Genomic DNA, 20,112 nt, shown 5'->3' with positions numbered 1-20,112 from the left:
TTTTACCTCTTCTGTAGTCTCTTATCTTTCTCATTATATTATACCTACTGTCTTCTGGTAAGGCCCAGAACTATATTTCCCAGCATGCCCAATTATGCCCCTAGCTTTAATGAGAGCCAATCTAATTACACCTGCCTCCTTCAATAGAGAGATGACTTCTTGACAGATACATGAAGACTCTGGCATTAAGAGAAGTGCAGAGGAGGCATGTCCTAAGATTGTCTTCTATGGCACACCGGGGACTATATAGCCACTTAACAAAGAACAGAAAGGAAATTCTCACTGGGTGTAGTGTGCACAACATGATCTATATCCGTTGCTGATTTGCAGTAAAGGAAATTGTTCAAATAAATAATAACGGGGGCGAATACAAATGAACGCCGCCTGCTAGCTTCCGTCACAGGCTGTGCTTCTAACCGTCGTTGTGGGAGATTTGATCGATTGAAGCATGAGAGAGGACAAATGTCCCTCACTTAGGCTGATTCAATTAGACACACCATATTTCAGCCCAGATTCTTGTACCTCAAGCATTTCATTACTGATTTGTGAGCAGAGACGCGATCACCAAGAAAACCAGAGTCCGCCCATATATGAAGTAAGCAAAATTAATATCTCTGGTGAGTATTAAGTATTAAGCATAGAAGACATCTGGACATGACTAAAGTGCGAATCATGAAATGTGCTAACCATGAAATGTGTTCAAACTGTGTTCTTTGGCGAGTAAGTAGTCTTTGGGGTTTTTCCAGACACTTAAGATGGCCACAAACCCCTCATCAGTTGGAAGGATAAAAATGGCTTGACTTTTGGCTAAGCTAACAGTACCGCCCCATTGCGGTCATTATTAATCACCACAAGTGCTCTTCACTGTTCTTTTGTGAATGAGATCTCTGGCATATCCAGCCATGGCGATATAATGGGATTAAATTTTGGACAGCAAGGACAAAATGGAGGACAAGCTCGGGACATGGTTGGGTGGGGCGAAAACAGCGTCATCGTCCACCCCCAAGACATTGACGCAGTGTATGAAAAGACGCATAAGAGAACCGGCCCAACCCCCGCCTTTACTTCCCTCCTCCTTCTTCACCCCTGCCCCGCCCCGCTGAGACCAGCAGAGCACTTAGAGTAATGTAAATAACGTACTGGCTATTTTTAGAGTGCCGTCTCTTAACAGTGACATTGGAAGTTGAAGAGAGTTAACGTCATAAATTGTCACGTTTTCAGACACGCGTTTTCGTAACTACCCGCAGATCCTACAGCAGTCCGCAGACCTTTTTTGGCATACGAAAAGACTTAGAAAATGGGTTTGGTGTCACAAACGGGAATAAACATAACGTATTTAAACACAATTTGTCAAGTTTGATGAATTTAAACACAACGGAAAAAGCCTACTTAGACTTTTGGAGGACTGTATAACTTACAAAGTAATAATACACAACTATGAAAGTCTTAACAATAAAATTTATTGTCTTTTAATAATCCTATGTTTAATCTGTAGGCCACAATAAATAAATAAATAAATATAGATTTGTGTAGCTGGCTCCGACCAATTCAAATAAATATATATATATATACAGTATATACTTGTATATAGAACGGTAAAGTGATACTTTACATAAGTGGAATACTGGACAGTTATATTCATTGGAATATAAATACACACATCACACAAATTTCTGTATTGCTAAAGCCAACAAAATAACACAGCAGCTGGCTCATCCTGGAACCAGGTACAACGACTTCTTTTGACATCAAATCACAAAATATAACACAGCACAGACCCCGGAGGTTATTATTACATCTGGTAAATCATTTGCAGCAACATTCATTTTCAAGTACAACAAAGTGACGAAACGGCTTTGCATAATGTCCAATTACCTCCATTTAATCCACGCAGCTAGTTAAGGCGATTGAAAGATTATATTATATACATATTTCCATGTTCCTTGTTTTCCGTTCATCTTAATATTGCACTATGAACATGAAAAAGACATTTGCCACATGTGCACTTATGTCACAGTTGTTAAAGGTATTTTGTAGATGGGAAGCACATCACTTGTTATATCATTTTGTATTTATGGAACAGCATATAACTGTTTAGCTACATTTATGATAGGACGATAGGATAATCTGCACTAATATCTATGGGAGTTTGACGTACATAATGGCATGACACATAGACTTACACCTATTATTTACTCATATATAGCCTAGCTATAAATTTAAATATTATAATCACTGTTACATTTCTTCTTTTTTAAATCTGGACTGATCTGTGTCCAGATTCGCTGGAATTAAAGGAATATTTCTAGCAAAAATGTAAATTTTGTCCTCATTTTCTCACTTTCAATACTGGAACACACAAAAAAATATTTTGAAGAATGTTTTGACTGCTTTCCCCCACCCATACAAAGCTCAATAGGGTCCAAAACAGCCCACTCATTATTTTGTATGACCACTGAGACATTTTTCTGTGTTCCACATAAGAAATAAAGTCATGCAGGCTTAGAGCGACATTGAGAAAATGATGACAGAACATTTTTGGGTGAACAGTCCCTTTAACATTATTATTTCCCCAGGATTATCACAGTGTCTCATCATTTTCTCTAGAAGGGAAAAGAAAGTCACTCAGGTTTGTACATACCAACAGGAGTCGAAGAGCTTCTCAGGGTAAGTAAAACCATCAAGTCAGTTTTTTTCCCTAATATTACTCACACCACACGAATCTCTGCTGTTTTCTTCTCTCTCTTCCCGTTTTCAGTTGCTATTCAATTCCCTTCTGAAAGAAGTGATGGCAATTCCAGAAAACGATGTGGAGTGAATTAATTATGTAATTCAAATCTGATATTTCTTTACTTATCGTTAGAAGCAGTCCTTCACATTATGGAGCCACTAGAGAGTCCCAGGATCGGCCATGAAGCCTCTACTCGTTCTCGTGACTTGGTGACTCCGGGCTGGAGTCTTCCTCTTCGGTCAGGGTTTCTTTCCTGGCGAAGGTAGCAGCTAAAGTAACACTAAGTCTTGGCTTGACCGGGCCCATTTCATTCAGTCCAATGATGTTCTTGTTCACCAATGTGGTCTTGTCCATTATTTCAGCACTGTGCTTGGCCACCACTGCATCCAAGAAATCATATTTAGCCGACAAAGTGCCGTTCTCAAACAGGTACTTGAACAGGTGTGAGACGGCCACGTTGCTTAGGAACGAGGCCAGCATGGAAATTGTCTTAAAGGGAAACCTTTGCAACACCAGGTATTCCACTTCATTGGTCACATGATGGACCTTCTCCTCAATGGTCCATCCGGGGTAGTAGATGAACGGAGGCAGTTTGAGATAAGGTTCCCCTCCGCCAATGCGCAGGATCATTCCAAAGACGTATCCAGCCACCGCGCCATAGGTGTTTGTGCCACGGACAAACAGAACACAGATGAGTTGGGGGAAGATGATGACGTAGACCAGGTCAGAGCTCAGGTACCATAAACCGTAGACAGTCCCAGACAGGAGAGCCATGGCCGTCGCTAGAGCCCCGAACACAAAAATAGTGATCCGCATGACCCACACTATCTCACGGTCGGAAGCCTTGAGGTCAGTACAAAGATGAGAAGAGAGTTAGAGGGGAAATAAAGTGATAACTGAGAAAGCTACACATTTATATTTGATTAAGTTGATTGATATGCAGTTTTTAATAAATTGATATTGGTGTTTTTTTTACATACAGTGTCGTTTTGATGCATCCAAACAATAACATTTGTTATGTGGACAACAACATATGAGATATTATGCTAAATATAATGCCAATACATTATCCGTTAAGTTTTTTGGACATTTCCTTTACCACTAAAACACATATAGTGTTATAGCGTATACAGTATAGTGCCCTATTTTCTCACACTTTTCTTAAGAGTAAAGATAGATTTACTTAAGAAGCAAAATTACTTAAGATATTAAGTGGTTTTCTAAATTAAATGACTTTATAAAAAAAAAGAAAAAAGAAAAAAAAACTCACAATGAGGTAAGAAATATAGGTTTTTCTTAAAAACCTTAATACAATTTCATATTTTTTCTTAAAGGAACAGTTCACTTAAAAATTTAAATTCTGTCATCATTTACTCTTGCTCAAGTTGTTTCAAACCTGTATGAATTACTTTCTTCTGCTGAACACAATAGAAGATATTTGGAAGAATGTCGGTAACCAGACAGTTGATGGACCCCATTGACTTCCACAAGACATTCTTCAAAATATCTTCTTTTGTGTTCATGCTGGTTTGAAACAATGTGAACTTTAAGTATAAACTCACTTAATTTTGACGATTTTGCTTCTCAAGTAAATAGATCTTGATTTAAAATTATTTAGATATTTGTACTGGAATTTAGTTTTTTTTTTTTTTTTTTGAGTGAATGATTTCACAGTGAATTAGACTGGCTCTCACCGATTGCCGGAAAGCGAGCTGGTAGATGTTCCTAGCGAACATGGAGCTGGCCGATAGGATGGATGAGTCAGCGGATGACATCACTGCGGCAGAAACTGCCCCCAGACCAAAAAAGGAGATATAGGCTGGACACAGGTGCTGTAGCACGATCGGTAAGATCATGTCGGACTGGTCCCTCTGCATGGGAGGAATTGGCCCGTAGGTTGTTTGGTTCCAATCTATGGGGGTAGAACATACTTAGTGTAATATATATATATATATATATATATATATATATATATATATATATATATATATATATATATATATATACATTTTTGCATCATACATGAGGCTAATGTATAAATAAAATATTAACTTTCTATTTCAAATTCTTTTTGCTTTCAATCCAAAAGCAACACGCCTTGTGCTTGATTAGAGTGTTATTCCCAATAAGTTAAGTAATTTAAGTGACTGGCTGTGTCTTTGATGCTGAAAGTCTGTTGATTAAATCCCTCAGATGTAATATTTACAGGGTTCACATCGTTAAATGGATAATCTGTTAATAATGTATGAAGGAGACCAGCTGTTGTTATTTACTCATTTCTTTAGTGATCTGAAGGGAACATGGTTTCCACCCAGGGCTGATACAGCCTGGGGAACACCTCCCACAACACACCATGGCAAATCAGACTCAATAATGAGAAAAAAGTGATTACATAATTAGAATTACTGACGGTATGTACTAAATACAGTACACGCTCAAAGGGAAAAGGGCTTTAGGACAAGGAAACATTATACAGTATACAGGAAACAATATGAAAATTGCTTTGATGCACATTTTTAATTTGGATGAGCTGTGAATAATTATTCAGGGAGAGGGTATGTGGCATGTTATTGAGGAGAAAAAACAACAGAATAAAGTGTGTAATTAAGAGCACTTTTGTATTATCTGTTTAAATGAAAGATTTTCTGACTTGGTAAGATCTAAAAGTCCAATGTTGAAGCCATGCTAAGCTTTTATTCCTGAAATAGTGAGCCTTCCCATTTTTTTTTCTTTTTTTGCACTCCAAAGTCTCAGTCTATTGATCTGTAAGTGGATACAGCCTGTAAATCAGACTAATTAGACTGCTGGGGTGAATTTGTTTGCATATGTTGTTTATTTAACCCTTAAATGCATGAAGGTTTTGCCAATCATTATTTCATATGCGGGTCTTTAGCGTCCCGGATATATATCTAACACGGATGGATCTCTACCTGTCGTGAAAATATAAAACTCTCTTGATATTAGAGTAACAATTACAGAAGAATAAAATAAATCATATTTTGTTACTTTTGGAGCTTGGAAGGGTTTAATATGAACAGATGTTTTATACCATCATCATCATCACTGTGCTCACCAGAGCTCATTTCCCAGTACATTCAGCATCTGGCTCATATTTGCGATCTCAAACATATTCTCAAAACTATCATTTTCAAAATCAATATTTTGATCGCTGACGGCTTCTTCACCAGATCCACCATCACGTGACATTGACACTAATATTAGATTATTGTGTTCAGTACTTGCTCTGCAGTAAATCCCTGAGCCATTTCAAGTTTTGCTGATGATACTTCCTCTTCTTTTGTTTTCTGCCTGCGGTCACTATGAGTGAAACGTCACTTCATCATTGTGTATCAGACATTGCCACTTTGTGGAGTAAAGGTAAATTGCACTAATTCAGTCGTCAAATATACAATTATGGTTGTGCAGAAAAAAATATACTTACAGTTACACACCTTGGGTTGTTAGCAACTCTATTTGATTGAAAAAAAAATATGAATGGAAAAGCAGGCATTCTTTTATACTTTTATTTTTTTCTTGTTATATTGTTGATAATTAATTGATTGAGGAATACTAAGAAGATTGATGTCTTTAAAAAATTAATGAGGAAGAGTGTTAATGATGTCCCGGGTCACTAAAGACCTATAGTTAATGTAAAACTATATATGCAATTATATAACTGTTGTTAAAGTTGGTATGAAACAAAGTTGCGATAATATTTTATTCCTTATAGACTGCATCAATGCCCACCCCCTTTTTCAGCAGAAATTGTTCCGGAAGTATTCTTTTTTTATTAATTATCATTTTTCCCATAGGGATTTATAATATTCTCCATTAAAGAGTTATAAGTCATGAACCAAGCCAATTCATGTTATAGTTGATTGAACATTTTAAATGTATAATGAAAGTAATATAATTGAATATCACCAGGAGATGTATTTATACAGTAACACCTGTTTGCCACCTGCTCACCATTCCACTCTCATTGAATCATGATCTCGTTGAAAAAATGTCCGGTTTCAAAGGTCTTACCTGTGGAAGCCCCTATGGCTCCGATCAGGACGGAGGGAATAGCCATGATGATACATCCAAAGGCAGCCAGGAATGAGAGGACTTGAGCATAGGTAGCTGAAGAGGCAGAAAGAACCCTTTGAAAATACACCTGCCAGGGAATCCCCCCCAACATCTAAAAACAGAAATGTAATTGTAAATACAGACACCAGACATCATGATACAGATCCATAACATCAATCTATCTCTCCATTTTGTTTTTTGTTTGTTTTTGTCTTATTTAGTTTTCCTCCCTGCGAATGATTGCATTGTTCAATAAAGTGAGAAATTAGGTTTGGCCCTTCAGAATCAACAATCATCCATTGGCAAAACGATTGTGTCTCCATTCCATCATGCTACAGTGAGTTGTCCACTCACCAGAAGGCAGAAGTTGTCAGCCCACATCCATTTGTCAGCGCTATCTATCTTCCCGAGCCATGCAGTCTGATTAGCATGGAGCTGCTTCACTGCTGTCACTCCGATGTCAGACACAGCCGGGTTCGAGAGAGCAAAAGGGACGCTCACCCACTACGAAGAGAACATTTTACACTCTATTACCATGTAATGGACTATCTATAACTTTCTAACACACCGTATTGAACTTAATGTGTAGAATGTGCAAAGAATAATAGATAAGCATTATACATGTTTACAGTTTGTGAAATTCAATTACATTTTTTTTACATTTCTTTTTAAATTATAATTAAAATTATGAAATAATTTAATTTTAATTTCCACAGCAATGCAACAGCTAATCAGTTGCTAACGTTATATTATAAATTGAATTCAATTAATAATGCAATAAAAAAAAAATACTATTACTTGTATCTACGAAAAGTGATTGATGAGTCGTTACTCTCAAAACTGCACAGCTGACAGTCACTTTGATCAATCACAGTGTTATTTGCTGCTGAAGACATGCAGACATGAATTAAGGGGAACATGACATCACCGCGATGACTTCACCATGTGGCTCTGTGAATCCTTACCAGTCCTATAAAAATGCAGAAGAGCTGGACAACATCAGTGTAGGCCACTGAGTAGAGTCCCCCCACCAGCGTGTAGAAAATGGCAATAAGAGCCGAAATAATCACAGACATATTGATGTCGATGTCAATGATCACACTCAGTGTGGCCCCTGTGACATAAAGAAAGATTTATCATTATGTTTAATTAAGCAGTATTTACAATGTATTATTTTGTACAATTATGGTAGAGCTTGCAAAATGTACGGATTGCTTGAGAAAAGGTCTGCATAAGATATCATTTCCCTCTCTATTCTTACCAAGGGCAGATAAGATGGCGGCTGACCAGAACATTTCCCCCATTAGAGCAGGGATGAATAGCAGACCACCCATCCTTTTTCCGTACAGTTGCTGGAAGGGGTCAAGCATGGTGACGTAACCCCGGGAGCGCATGGGTTTAGCAAAGAAAAGGCCACCTTGACATGAATCAATTCATAAAAATTATACGTTTGACAGATATGTTACTAGTTCTGGATGTTAACTTGAACTCTGAAAAATGTATTTCACCGCTTATTAAAGCTGCATATACACACAACATACCTAAGACAAGGCTGAGTGCGTATCCAAAGGGAGCCTGTGCCCATGCCAAGCCGTATCCGGGAAGATACACATTCTCTGCAGTGCCGTTGATATAACCTCCTCCGACCCAAGTTGCTGGAATGAAAGAGGATTTAAAAAAATAATATTGTTCTCTCTCTGTCTCTCTCTCTCTCTCTCTCTCTCTCTCTCTCTCTCTCTCTCTCTCTCTCTCTCTCTATAGCCTATATATATATATATATATATATATATATATATATATATATATATATATATATATATATATATATATATATATATAGTTGTGTATGTGTGGCGATACCATATTTGGTAACATAAATAATTACATAATTAACACTACACACTACATGCACATGATAACACATATAATATATAGCGATATAGTAAAATATAAGTTCATAATGTATATTCCATTTAGGCCTACACATTTCAGAATCCCCCCCCCTCTTTCTCACTCTTTCAACATACTCGATTTATAACGATACGATTAATTTGTCCCCCTATTATTTATTTTGCCTGTCTACTTTAATGTAGAAAGACATCAAGAAAACTTTTTTATAGGCTACAGACAGAATATTTTTGTTATACAACAAAATCTATAAACTAAAGAATGTAAAAATAAAACGTCAGTCACGTTATATCGCATATCAGACTACATAAATCAAAACGCACTTTTCTCTTCAGTTCTCTCTGAAACTCACCAGTCATGGTAAATGCGCCGACAAATAATCCAATATCCCTTCCGCCGACCATAATAGTCTCACTGCGATCAGTTCCCTCCATCACGCCGGAATTCTTGTTCTTCCATGCTGCCCAGATTCCCACCACAAGGATCAGCAGGTAGAAGATGACAATCGCCACCAACCCCTCCACATGGATGTTCATCTTCTCTCTGCTAAAGTCGTTGTATTTCTAAAGAACCGAAATGCATTGAGACCTAAGGAAAACAGACCTAAAGAGACGCATAAGAAAAGAGAGAAAATAAAAAAAAAGTATATTTTGCTTTTCAACACAAAGAAGATCCAGGATTCAGAAATATTTTGCATCAACTGTTGTTGCACAGAAGATTTGAAATGCGTAGCATATAATCTCTTAATAGTCTAAATCAGAAGGTTATTTCAGTCACTCCAAGCTTTGTTAAATTTCATGCTAAATTAATGGATTTCATGTTTCTTGTTTAGTTGGGGGAAAATGACAACTATTTCATAATTGAACATCAAATGAAAAGTGGCTCACCTTTGTGAATCAGCCGCTCAACTGCCACCAAGAGTGCGAAAAGCCCAACTGTCGCCTCAGGAGAGGAGCAGTACAGCACATTTCAGACTGAGCCAAACTTACTGTGAATCTTATAAGAGCAGGTTTCGTCAGAGGGTCGGTGAACGTCAGAGAGATGTGAATGGGGGCTATTTATGAATAAAGATGTCAGATCGCGCAAACGAGCCGCGCGTCACAAGAGGTTCACAAGTCAACTGAAAATCGCAAGACAGGGGGGAAACAGCTGTAAATCAAGAGTAGCTAGTGAAAAATATCGGCTCCATTCATGTTTTTTTCGTGACTGGTGTTTTAAGGCAGTCTGTTTGAGTAAGCGCGCGCTCTCTCTCAGTAGCAGGTCAGGCGCTGTCCGGAGTGCTGAACCTCGCGACAGGGCTTTTAGGCGACACCCAAACTCTCCAAACTCAAGTGTATTGAGTAGACAAAATAGAAAAGTCAGGAGGTTGTGTAGGCTATAGTCAAACTGAACAGGCACATCAAATAACGTTGAACACGACAGTAATCCAACGCAATTGTGCTTTTTTCTACGTTGTATAGCCTATTTTTTTTTCTGCTGTATTTTCACACGGTTTCTCTGTTTTTGAATTTGCTATATGGCTAACCTAAGCGGTAATGCAAGTACATCTTTGTTTATTTTGTTTTCGTAGATTTTTGCAAGTAGTGAATTAACGAATTCCTTTTAACTAGGTATCTATTCAAATTATTAAAAGATTTTAGACATGTTTTACTCTTTTTGCAGGAGTGCTCTATTTTATGAATTTATTTATTTCATCAAATTTATTTATTTATAGATTTTAGAATCTATTTATTCTTTTAATTAAAATCCGCAAATGAAATTCTGCCATTCTGCCACCCAGTGGCAACATTTCATGCTGTTGGTGGCTTTCCTAGTGGCTTAAATTGCTAATGTTAGCTAGCTTTAATGCATTGTTCCATCAAGGACAAAAGAAAAATGCAGAGAAAGAGTAAACATGGCAAACGAAAAAAGAAAAACTAAGAGTTCCACTTTATTTCGATAGCCCACTCCACTTTAGACATTCTACTACCTATATGTAACTTTGCAACTATACTGTTGTATACTGTATACTGTAGTAGACTGTTAGGTTATGGTTAGGTGTTAGGGTTCGGGTTAGGAGACTAAGTTGACTTGTAGTTGCAAAGTTACTTATAGTCAGTAGAATGTCTGTTGGGGGACCATCACAATAAAGAGTTAGCAGATATTAAGCAGACAGTCTACTAATACTCTAATGACAGTTAGTTGACATGTTGAAAAGTAGAATGTCTCAAGTGGATTATCAAAATAAAGTGTTAACAAACAAAGGCCACATAAAAATGAATTAAGGAAACACAGGAGAGCATGCACTTCAAAATCACCTTACTAAGTCAAAGCCGATGTCTATTACCATTCATGTTTTTGTGGTAGGCTATCCAATTTGGTCATGAGAGCTTTTATAGACACTGGACATTACTTCCCGACTCGAGGACAGACTTGCTTTCCGCAAATAAATCTCCAGGAATCTGAGACTTTAGTTTAGATGCTAATTTGTTTGACAGTTCTGCAGGCTATTCTAAATAAAATCGTATTAATTTCCTTGAGAAATAAGAATCTGTTAGCTTTCATAAAAGAGAAAATGCAACTCTCCAAACGAGCCAATTTAATGGAAAAAAGAAGCCAGATATCTTCTACCTAGCCTATATCAGACAAGTCGACTAATTTAACTGGTAACATTTTGACAGCTTGCCAAGTGAGTCCCAATTAAAAGCAGACGGTATACTTCCTGTACAGATGTCGAAGTTCTTTGTAGTTTAGAAAAGGCCTGGTCAAGATCCCTAAGCAGTTTTCAACAGCAAATGTGGCATAGGTTCTGAAAAAAATAATAGACCTAGCATTTTTTATTTTTTTAGAAAAAGTTATGTGTCCGTTTAAAAAGTGCAAGAGAAAAGTTAGTTTAAAAGTCAGATACAATATAATTTTTTTTTTCATGATTTGTTATCACAACATTTTTTTTTTTCAAATCAACTTGTGGTTCAGATAGCATAATGTTTTGAGTTTCTGTATATTAAACCAATCTCCATTGTATTAACTAATTGTATTATTTTTTTCTTCAATGAACACTAAATTAAGGCAACCAGGTTACTTACTTTTTTATTTTTTTAAACCAACAATACTTTTTTTTTCAGTGTGCGGAGGATGACTATATGCTTTTTTAAAATGTCTCCAAATGTTTATCTGGAATCACTTGATGTGTTCTTCTAGATCCCTCGTGCATGCGAACAGTCATGGCGCGCAGATTTAGCTCAGCTAATGAGCATGCTTCACATCTGTTTCGTGTTCTTTGAAGTGTGTCGCCGAGAGATGAACATGTAGTTTTTCATGGACAAATGCACAGCAGATTTGACAGTCTGTCAGCAATAATAATAAAAAACAGCAATACAATATATAGGCTATACTAAACGTTGTATACTTAGGCCTAGCATAACAATGTGCATTGATGTGATAAAATGCATGATCTTCGAAATGCAACTCGGATGATATATTTGTGGGGGGGAAAAAAAACATTAACTTATTTATTTAAAGAAAAACATGAAGGTAAATAAATGTATATTGTGTATATTTCAGCACTTGTTTAACTACCTGTTGTGTCTTTCAAAAGTGAATTACAGAGAAGACTGATGCTGCCACCTAGCGGCAGAAAGAAGCTGCAGCGAGAGCGGGCGCTAATTTCAGTTGTCCGTCTGTGAAACGTCTGTCGTTGATTTGGAAGTTCGACAAAAAAAAAAAAACTCAAAAAAAAAAAAAAAAAAAAAACCCACTAGAGCCTTCTGTTCAGGGACCGTAGCTGGAGCAGCGGAGAAAACCCGGTATTTACACAGAGAGATGGAAAGTGGCAAGGCAACGGGCACTTACAGGGTCCCGCATCACCGTCACGTCTGTTACGCATGGCTAAACGAGACGATCTGACTCTGTGCACGGAGGCTCGGAGTCAGAGCACAGTCTCCACTGTGTTTTATATCTACTGTCACTTCTTCTCGGGGATCTGCACAGACTGTCTCTGGTGCTGTCCCTATTCACTGGCACCACTGAGAGAGAGATTCTGTCATCATTTACACTCAAGTTATCTCAAACATGTGTGACTTTCTTTCTTATGCGAAACACAAGATATTTTGAAGAATGATGGTAACCAGTTATTTTTTGGAAAATAATATATTTCTCAAAATATCTTCTTTCGTGTTCCACAAGAAAGAGAGCCATAGAGGTTTGGAATGGTACATTTTGGGGTGAATCATCCCCTTTTTAAATTAACTTAGAATTAGGTAAAATAATTTGTAAACAATATTGTTTTGCTAGTTAGGAAGATTCATTCTTCTGCTCAAACAAATTCGACCTAAACTTTTGACGGAGAAGAACATACTCAGTAACTGCCCATATTTTGTCTAAAAATGATGCTACTCACTATCTTTTTGTATTCTGAACCACAGTAATATCACACTCGTGGTTGGTAAAGCTTAAGTCGTCCTCATAAACATAATTGAATGAGATGAAACCCCAGCTGAAGTCTCCAATCACAGCACAACGCCATCTTGGCAGCACTTTAGTATTTCAGCAACTGGAAAAGACATAAATGTGTGCGATTCCATTAAAACGGCAGATGGCTCTATGATTAGATGAGATGCTGCCATTTTCAGTAGCCTACATATCTGTGCTGATGTTGTGGTTTTAATGAGCAAGGGCATTGGATTTTCCACAGCTATAATCATGGACATGGTTCAGCCACCCTATAACAGCTGTCCCTCACACAGTTCAGACTCAAAGAGCTCCGGCCAGGCTGATTATTTAAAGAGAAAGAAGGATGAAGCTCTGTGCCACACTCGGGCATTGACTGGTCAGTTGACTACTGGAAAAAATATATATTAGAGAGAAAGTTATATAGACAGAGAGAGACTCCCTTTATACAGAGATTAAGCCCCAGAGTTTATTCTTTAAACATTCTATTACAAGATCCCTTAATGATGAATAAAAACAGCAAGAAAAAAAAATATTGCTATATATCAGTCAAATGTTTAGAAAATAAATTATTTTGTGAAAATGTATCTAGACAAAACACAGGACAAAAAAATGCAGCAAAAATTACTTTACATATACCGGTACTCGAGAAATACAATAATATTGGAAAATAAATAACTCCAGAACAAAGAGGAAATGTTTCCTTTGTGACGGTTTGAAGTGTCATACTTTCTGAAAAAACAAAAACAAAACACTGTCCATTGTAGGCAACATGTATGCAATGCATGAAAACATAAATCATAGCAAAACAGTGACAAATCAGCACTGCTATACATTACTACAGTAACAAGCTTTCACAATTTTACATTCCAGAGCAATGACATAAACCCTGCACAGGAATGTTTTCTATATATTGATAAACAAACAAACATAGCTATGATATAAAATATTAGCCACTGTACTTCTCTGTCAGAGAAACAGTTTCTCAACAGAATTAATCTACAGCATTGGCAGCCAAGAAGTGTAGTGGAAGTATTTAAAGGTTAAAATATGATGTATTTTGACAAATTTATTGCATATAATATATATTGTTGTGGAATATTTATGAAAGAAAATTCATCAATAAAGAGGGTGCAATGACCTTTGATGAATTGTCAGACCACTTTTGATCACCTGAGCTATGATGTCATCAGGTGTAAAGTGGTCTGACAATGTCAGCACACGTATTCAAGTCATGTCAAAAAGATGGTATTTATGAGTTGAACGCACATGAACGCCACCACAAGTCGTAAATACGAGTGGGAAGCTTGGGATTTTCTTTAATCTTTACGAATCGGTGACGTGTCAGTGAGAAACGTGGCGGAATACCGCAATATTTATAGGTACTTAGCAGTGACATTGTCAGGCTTTTTTATTTACAACAAATTAAGCTAATTTCCTGCACAAAATATAATAGCATTGTAATTAGACTATATAATATATAATGATCAATTTTACAGTGGCTTCAAAAAAAAAGCAAAAAACACCCAATGCACATTCTTTGTTCTTAATTTTTTAGAAGTAGAGTTTAAAAACCTTGCTGTATTTTTGTTGTAGTTAATTGAGACACGTCATCTTTCTCCGACGTAAGTGACTTGCATGCACCCGACGTCGTAAATACGACTTCCCAACTCGTAAATACGAACTTCCCAGCAGGACTTGAACACTTTTGCAGGTATAAATGGGGTCAAAATGTTTCGCTCATTTGGAGGTAGTCAGAAATCCATATGGCCATTTTGGCCACAATTGCATTTTTTTGGTGTAAATTCGAATCAGTTTATATGAATCTGCCAATCAATCATTGCGCAAATATGTTAATCTTCACTAGTAATGTGCAGCTTTAAAAGAAACCAACTGTCCGAATAATGTTTGTGGTGAGATTTAAAAAGGAAAGTCTCGACTGAACACTTGCAATCAGAGGCCAGTTGCAGAATACATATAGCCACTATGTTAGGATTGTGTCTTAATAAGTCTGACCAACTAGCAGGTAGTTAGGGGTAATCAATCCTACTTTTTGGATTCAAATTAGACCAATCTATACTCTTATGTAACTGACTTTTAAAACTTGAGAAAAATAAGTTACTGACTGATTAGATTACTAATGTATAAGACTAGTCTATGCAGTTTATGCAACCGGCCACGGATCAACTGAAACAGATGTTCATACCTAGTGCAAACATGGCCATAATCGAAGCCAAACAGTTTATTACTCTACCGATCGAACTGTTTAAAGTCAGCACAGACAGTAGGTGTCCAGAGGTGAAGATCTGTTGTGTCTGGCTCCGCCATTGCTGCAGGTGACCATGAATTTTTAATTTTCAGGAGGCTTTTACGTTTTCATCGCTCTGATTTGATCTGTTCATGAGAGGGGGGGGAACAGAAAAGTGATTTAATACTTTATACATTTTGATAACTGTATATAAAGGTTTCCGATATGAGTGAGATGATGGATTGATTGGGATAAACTACTGGGTAGAAGAAAACAGACGTCTGTGAACTTCATTTAATCGTCACTGACTTGACTGAATATCCAAATACACCTCAAACAACGAGGAGAGGGGATCTGAAATAGTTTAGCATCAATCTGGGCTGTATCTCATCTTTGAGATATAAATTTTAAAGGATTATTTGCCTTTGAATTTCTCTCAAAAGGCCAAATTGAAATGTAAAAATCTGCAAGAATAAATACAGCCCAAAAGGGAAATCTAGCAGTTAAACATAACTGTACAATTAACTATGAAATCACAACACATCTGCTAATTCCAACTGCAAGTACTTACTGTGCAATTTGTTCTACGGATGGAACGGAACACAAGAATAGAAATGGCATTGAACGTTTTAAATGGTACAGTTGTTTCGACACCCTTCTGAAACAGTATTTGAGCTTATCTCTGAAGAAACAAACAATTTAAAGACGAACAGAAAATCCGCATGGAATGTGTGTTTACCTTGCAGCCAGTCTACACCCTCCTGAAGGCCTTCTCCTTTCACTGCATCGCTGGCACTGTAAAAGGCATTTATTTCAGATCAATTTGATGTATGCTTTGTATATAAATAATTTTTTTAGCAAGTACACGCTAAATTGAATAATAAAAAAAGCTGGTTACAATTTAGATAAAATAAATGCAGCCTTGGTGAGCATTGTAGTACACACACACACACACACACACACACACACACACACACACACACACACACACACACACACACACACACACACACACACACACACACACACACACACACACACACACACACACACACACCTCATCAGCTCTATTCGGATGGGGCAGGTTTACCCTGAGGAGATCACAGATGTACTTTGTGATTGTGTTATTCCCATATGAATTGAACACGTCTGTAAAAAACTCACGCAACCTTTGTAAAAATTAAAAAGCAAATTGCCTACCCTGGCTAGCACAGGGTTCCTCTGAGAAATCTAATTCTGTCCGGATATGAATGCTTGTCACTGTGGTATGTAAGCCTATTCCTCATTTATTATGACATTTATTGAATACTGTAACTAAAGCTAAATATCTTAATGTGCTGCCTGGTTTATTAGCTTGGTGATTTATGTACTTCAGACATCCCATCCAATGTACAAAGAAAATTTAATCAGTAATGAGAGTCCCCTAATTGTGTAACATAATTAAAGAGTTCCTTTAATTACATAATGTTAGAATTATTTCACTTATATAAACCTTGTTCATTTTTACATGACCTTCCATTTCGCCCACATCCAGACAAATAGACCCTTCAAACTGCAGACTTGCTGTTAATAACGAACTCAAACACGAAATCCTGTCAGAATAGTGCTTTGGGCCTATAAATTATACAAATAATTTTTTAGTTTTCTTACCAGATATGCCATGGTTTGTCCTTAATGTTTTCCAGACACAAGAGCTGAGAGACCTTTACTGCTGACAACGCATCCCTGAGGTCCATCTTGTTGGCGAAAAAGAGTATAGGTATCCTTCTGTGCTTAATATCTGAGAGTACATTTCAGGAAAACATACATGTGTATTAGGCTGCTTTTAATTCACACTTGAAAATGATGACTAAAATATTGATAAATGAAACGGACAAAAAGAAAGATCTACCAGGGTGATTCAAAAGAGTATCCAATTCCTCTTTTGCCACCACCATTCTTAGTTTATCTCCACTGTCAATCACAAAAATGATGGCCTGACCCTCCCTGCAAACAACATAACACAGAATAAACACAAACCACACAGATCGATTCTAAAGTGGGCGATGACACTCCATTAGCTCAGTAAACATAATAAAACAAGCTTGAAAAGGAGAAACTCACTTGTAATAGTGCTCCCACAGATTTCTGTATCTTCCCTGTCCTGACATGTCAAACACTGTGAAAGAAAGACTTTGGGGAGAGGAGGGAGTTACTGTGTTAGTAAGATTTTGAAAAAGGACTAATGCTTTTCAGAGACTAACCCCTCATTTAAATATTCACCTTGAGGTCCTAAACTTTTCTATGCTGAAGCCTATAGTTGGGACAATGTCTTGAGCCTGAGCCTGAAAGGAAAAAAAAAAAACAACAACAGTGAGCTCACATTCAAAACAGAAAACAGAAAACAAAGAAAAAGAGAAAGGAAAATACAAAAACATGTATTTTGGGTGTACAGACAGGAGAGTAACATACATTGGATGGCTTTAGCTGGTTGATGATGGTAGTTTTTCCACTGTTGTCCAGACCTAAACACAGCACGTTCACTTCCTTCTTCTTCAGACCCAGCCACCCTGCAAGCTTGTCAAAAAGCCCCATTTGCCTAGTTGGATGGGGCGCTTCTGGAAAGAAATCACATCAAAGACAAGCTCCATTAGATGATTCATTACATGCATCCAGAGGCCGACAAACACTTGGGACAACAGAAACATCTCTTCTTTTCACAGTCTAGAGTCTACGTAGGACACCAACTGCTGAGGGGAGATCTCAGTAACTCAAACGAAGAAGACAGACAGACAGACAGACAGACAGACAGACAGACAGACAGACAGATAGATAGATAGATAGATAGATAGATAGATAGATAGATAGATAGATAGATAGATAGATAGATAAGATAGATAGATAGATAGATAGATAGATAGATAGATAGATAGATAAAGCATACAGACGGGATAGACAGACACACATCTGGGAGACTATGATGCTTGTCTCTTATGCTCACCAAGGCTGCAGTGCATTCATTTGATCCAAAATACAATTACTACAAAAATAACTGTTTTCTATTTCATATTTTAAAATGTAAATGTAAAACTTTTTGTGATGGCAAAGCATAATTTTCAGCATCATTACTCTGATTTGGTGCTCAATAAACTTTTATTATTATTATCAATGTTAAAACCAGTTGTGCTGCTTAATATTTCTGTGGAATCTGATCTGTAAACTGATGATTGTTTTTCACGATTATTTGATGAATGGAATGTTCTAAAGAATGGCATTTATTTGAAATAGAAATATTTTGTGACATTATAAATGCATAAAACGTGTGTATTATTTTATGCATTTTATGTATTATATTTTAAATCATAATGTGCACAAACCACTTAATATGCACTTAAAATTCATAAATATATTTAGATTTGAGTTTTTTTTTTTTATATAGCCTAGTATAGACCTTGAATTGTAAACAGTTTAACAATAAGACTGATTTATTGGGGGAACCGTTGGCTCTCAGCTGCCAGAGGTCTGATAAGAAAATAAGCTTGTTTGATTCCTTTTTTAATCCGATTTAAGTGAATTAACTTGAGCTGCGAGAAGACGCACAGCTAGCAAGCAACATGGACTAAAATCTGCAGTAACGTTACATGAACCCAATTATTTACGTGCAAATATTAACGTTATTTGAATTTGTTAATTTGGTATATTTATGGACGTATTTTGAGTCTAAAGAAAACACCAACCTGTTGTGTATCGGTCTAAATGAAAATGACATTCAAGTCGCATAATATAAGTTACGTTACACAATCATCCATTCATCATCAACAATCAGTCCAATGACAGTAGCGAAACGGACACCGTTTAATCCGCACGTGTCACAGTGTCGCAGGTCAGAAAAACATGAACGGACTAGAGTAAAAGCGTACGTTAATCTAACGTTACCAGAACAGCCTGTAATCCTCTCAGCTCATTAGCACACATGCTAGCGCTTCACATGTACGAGGAGGATGCTCAAATAATTCTAACATTTCTGTCTTCTGACGTTTTCTTTCTTAAAAACTCAAATAAATACACATAAAGACAACACAAGGTTGACATTTTTCTTGTAATTTAAGGTTATCGTTTAACCCCGTAGCGGACGACGGCTAACGTTAACTTAGCTGTCTGTCTGGCTAACCTGCTCTATCAGTCTGCTGTACATGGAACGGTTTTCTTTCTTACTTTTCTGCTCCGGATCGGGCTCAAATTGTATGTTGTCTGCGTCTTGGTTTTAAAAAGTAATTTCGCATACAGAAATCTCAGTCATCTGAATGATGGTGTGTCCAGTGCATATGGAGATACGTAAACACTTACCTAGTGTCTTGAAACTCTCACACGCGACACTCCGCTGCTAGGAGACCGATGACGCTCTTTGGCTCGACTCGATCTTTACTTAATAGCGCCATCCGGTGGACGATATCAGAACAGTGGCTTTACTCTATTCTTTCTTTCTTTCTTTCTTTCTTTCTTTCTTTCTTTCTTTCTTTCTTTCTTTCTTTCTTTCTTTCTTTCTTTCTTTCTTTCTTTCTTTCTTTCTTTCTTTCTTTCTTTCTTTCTTTCTTTCTTTCTTAATTCATGATGATGTTCATGACTTTAAGAGAAAAATGCCAATTCTTAATCTGTAGCCTATCCATTGCTGGACATTATAGACAAATTAAACATATTAAAGTGTTTTGATAGAGTTTGTTTTCTTCCAAAATTTCAAAAGTCCACA

General features: G+C 36.9%; 2 protein-coding genes across 4 annotated transcripts; both read right to left on the bottom strand.

Annotated features, from left to right (window-relative positions):
* Nucleotides 1–1,439: 1,439 nt before the first annotated feature.
* On the bottom strand, nucleotides 1,440–9,962 carry slc5a7a (solute carrier family 5 member 7a). The gene is made up of 9 exons (XM_079616913.1): nucleotides 9,598–9,962; nucleotides 9,063–9,313; nucleotides 8,344–8,457; nucleotides 8,064–8,219; nucleotides 7,768–7,916; nucleotides 7,157–7,306; nucleotides 6,761–6,914; nucleotides 4,426–4,643; nucleotides 1,440–3,574 (listed from the first exon to the last, which is right to left on the bottom strand). The coding sequence occupies exons 2-9, from the start codon at nucleotides 9,244–9,246 to the stop codon at nucleotides 2,921–2,923; spliced, it is 1,779 nt and encodes a 592-aa protein (XP_079473039.1). The 5' UTR covers nucleotides 9,247–9,313; nucleotides 9,598–9,962; the 3' UTR covers nucleotides 1,440–2,920.
* A 3,623-nt stretch (nucleotides 9,963–13,585) lies between these two features.
* On the bottom strand, nucleotides 13,586–19,874 carry arl6 (ARF like GTPase 6). Of its 3 annotated transcripts, XR_013798133.1 has the most exons (9): nucleotides 19,713–19,780; nucleotides 17,838–17,983; nucleotides 17,649–17,710; nucleotides 17,490–17,558; nucleotides 17,278–17,372; nucleotides 17,037–17,166; nucleotides 16,126–16,181; nucleotides 14,360–15,532; nucleotides 13,587–14,300 (listed from the first exon to the last, which is right to left on the bottom strand). XR_013798133.1 is itself a non-coding variant. In XM_079616915.1 (8 exons), the coding sequence occupies exons 2-8, from the start codon at nucleotides 17,958–17,960 to the stop codon at nucleotides 15,507–15,509; spliced, it is 561 nt and encodes a 186-aa protein (XP_079473041.1). In that variant the 5' UTR covers nucleotides 17,961–17,983; nucleotides 19,581–19,720; the 3' UTR covers nucleotides 13,586–15,506. The 3 variants fall into 3 exon arrangements, 2 of the variants coding, with proteins under 2 accessions (XP_079473041.1, XP_079473040.1); XM_079616915.1 differs by having other exon boundaries at nucleotides 13,586–15,532; nucleotides 19,581–19,720; XM_079616914.1 differs by having other exon boundaries at nucleotides 13,587–15,532; nucleotides 19,713–19,874.
* Nucleotides 19,875–20,112: the final 238 nt, after the last annotated feature.

This window comes from Phoxinus phoxinus, assembly GCF_949152265.1.
Source record: "Phoxinus phoxinus genome assembly, chromosome: 6".
NCBI lineage: Eukaryota > Metazoa > Chordata > Actinopteri > Cypriniformes > Leuciscidae > Phoxinus > Phoxinus phoxinus.
The sequence above is the reverse complement of the archived record's forward strand: the minus strand, read 5'-3'. Positions and strand labels throughout refer to the sequence as shown.

Excerpts from the sequence above, each read along its gene's own strand:
- arl6 (XM_079616914.1), bottom strand. The coding sequence starts at position 17,960 with ATGGGGCTTTTTGACAAGCTTGCAGGGTGGCTGGGTCTGAAGAAGAAG. Across the intron at positions 17,559-17,648 it reads GAAAAGTTTAGGACCTCAAG|TCTTTCTTTCACAGTGTTTG; the intron begins GTGAATATTTAA and ends CTCTCCCCAAAG. Across the intron at positions 17,167-17,277 it reads TACTCTTTTGAATCACCCTG|ATATTAAGCACAGAAGGATA; the intron begins GTAGATCTTTCT and ends ATGTACTCTCAG.
- slc5a7a (XM_079616913.1), bottom strand. The coding sequence starts at position 9,246 with ATGAACATCCATGTGGAGGGGTTGGTGGCGATTGTCATCTTCTACCTG. Across the intron at positions 7,917-8,063 it reads CGCCATCTTATCTGCCCTTG|GGGCCACACTGAGTGTGATC; the intron begins GTAAGAATAGAG and ends TTTATGTCACAG. Across the intron at positions 4,644-6,760 it reads AGCCATAGGGGCTTCCACAG|ATTGGAACCAAACAACCTAC; the intron begins GTAAGACCTTTG and ends CTACCCCCATAG.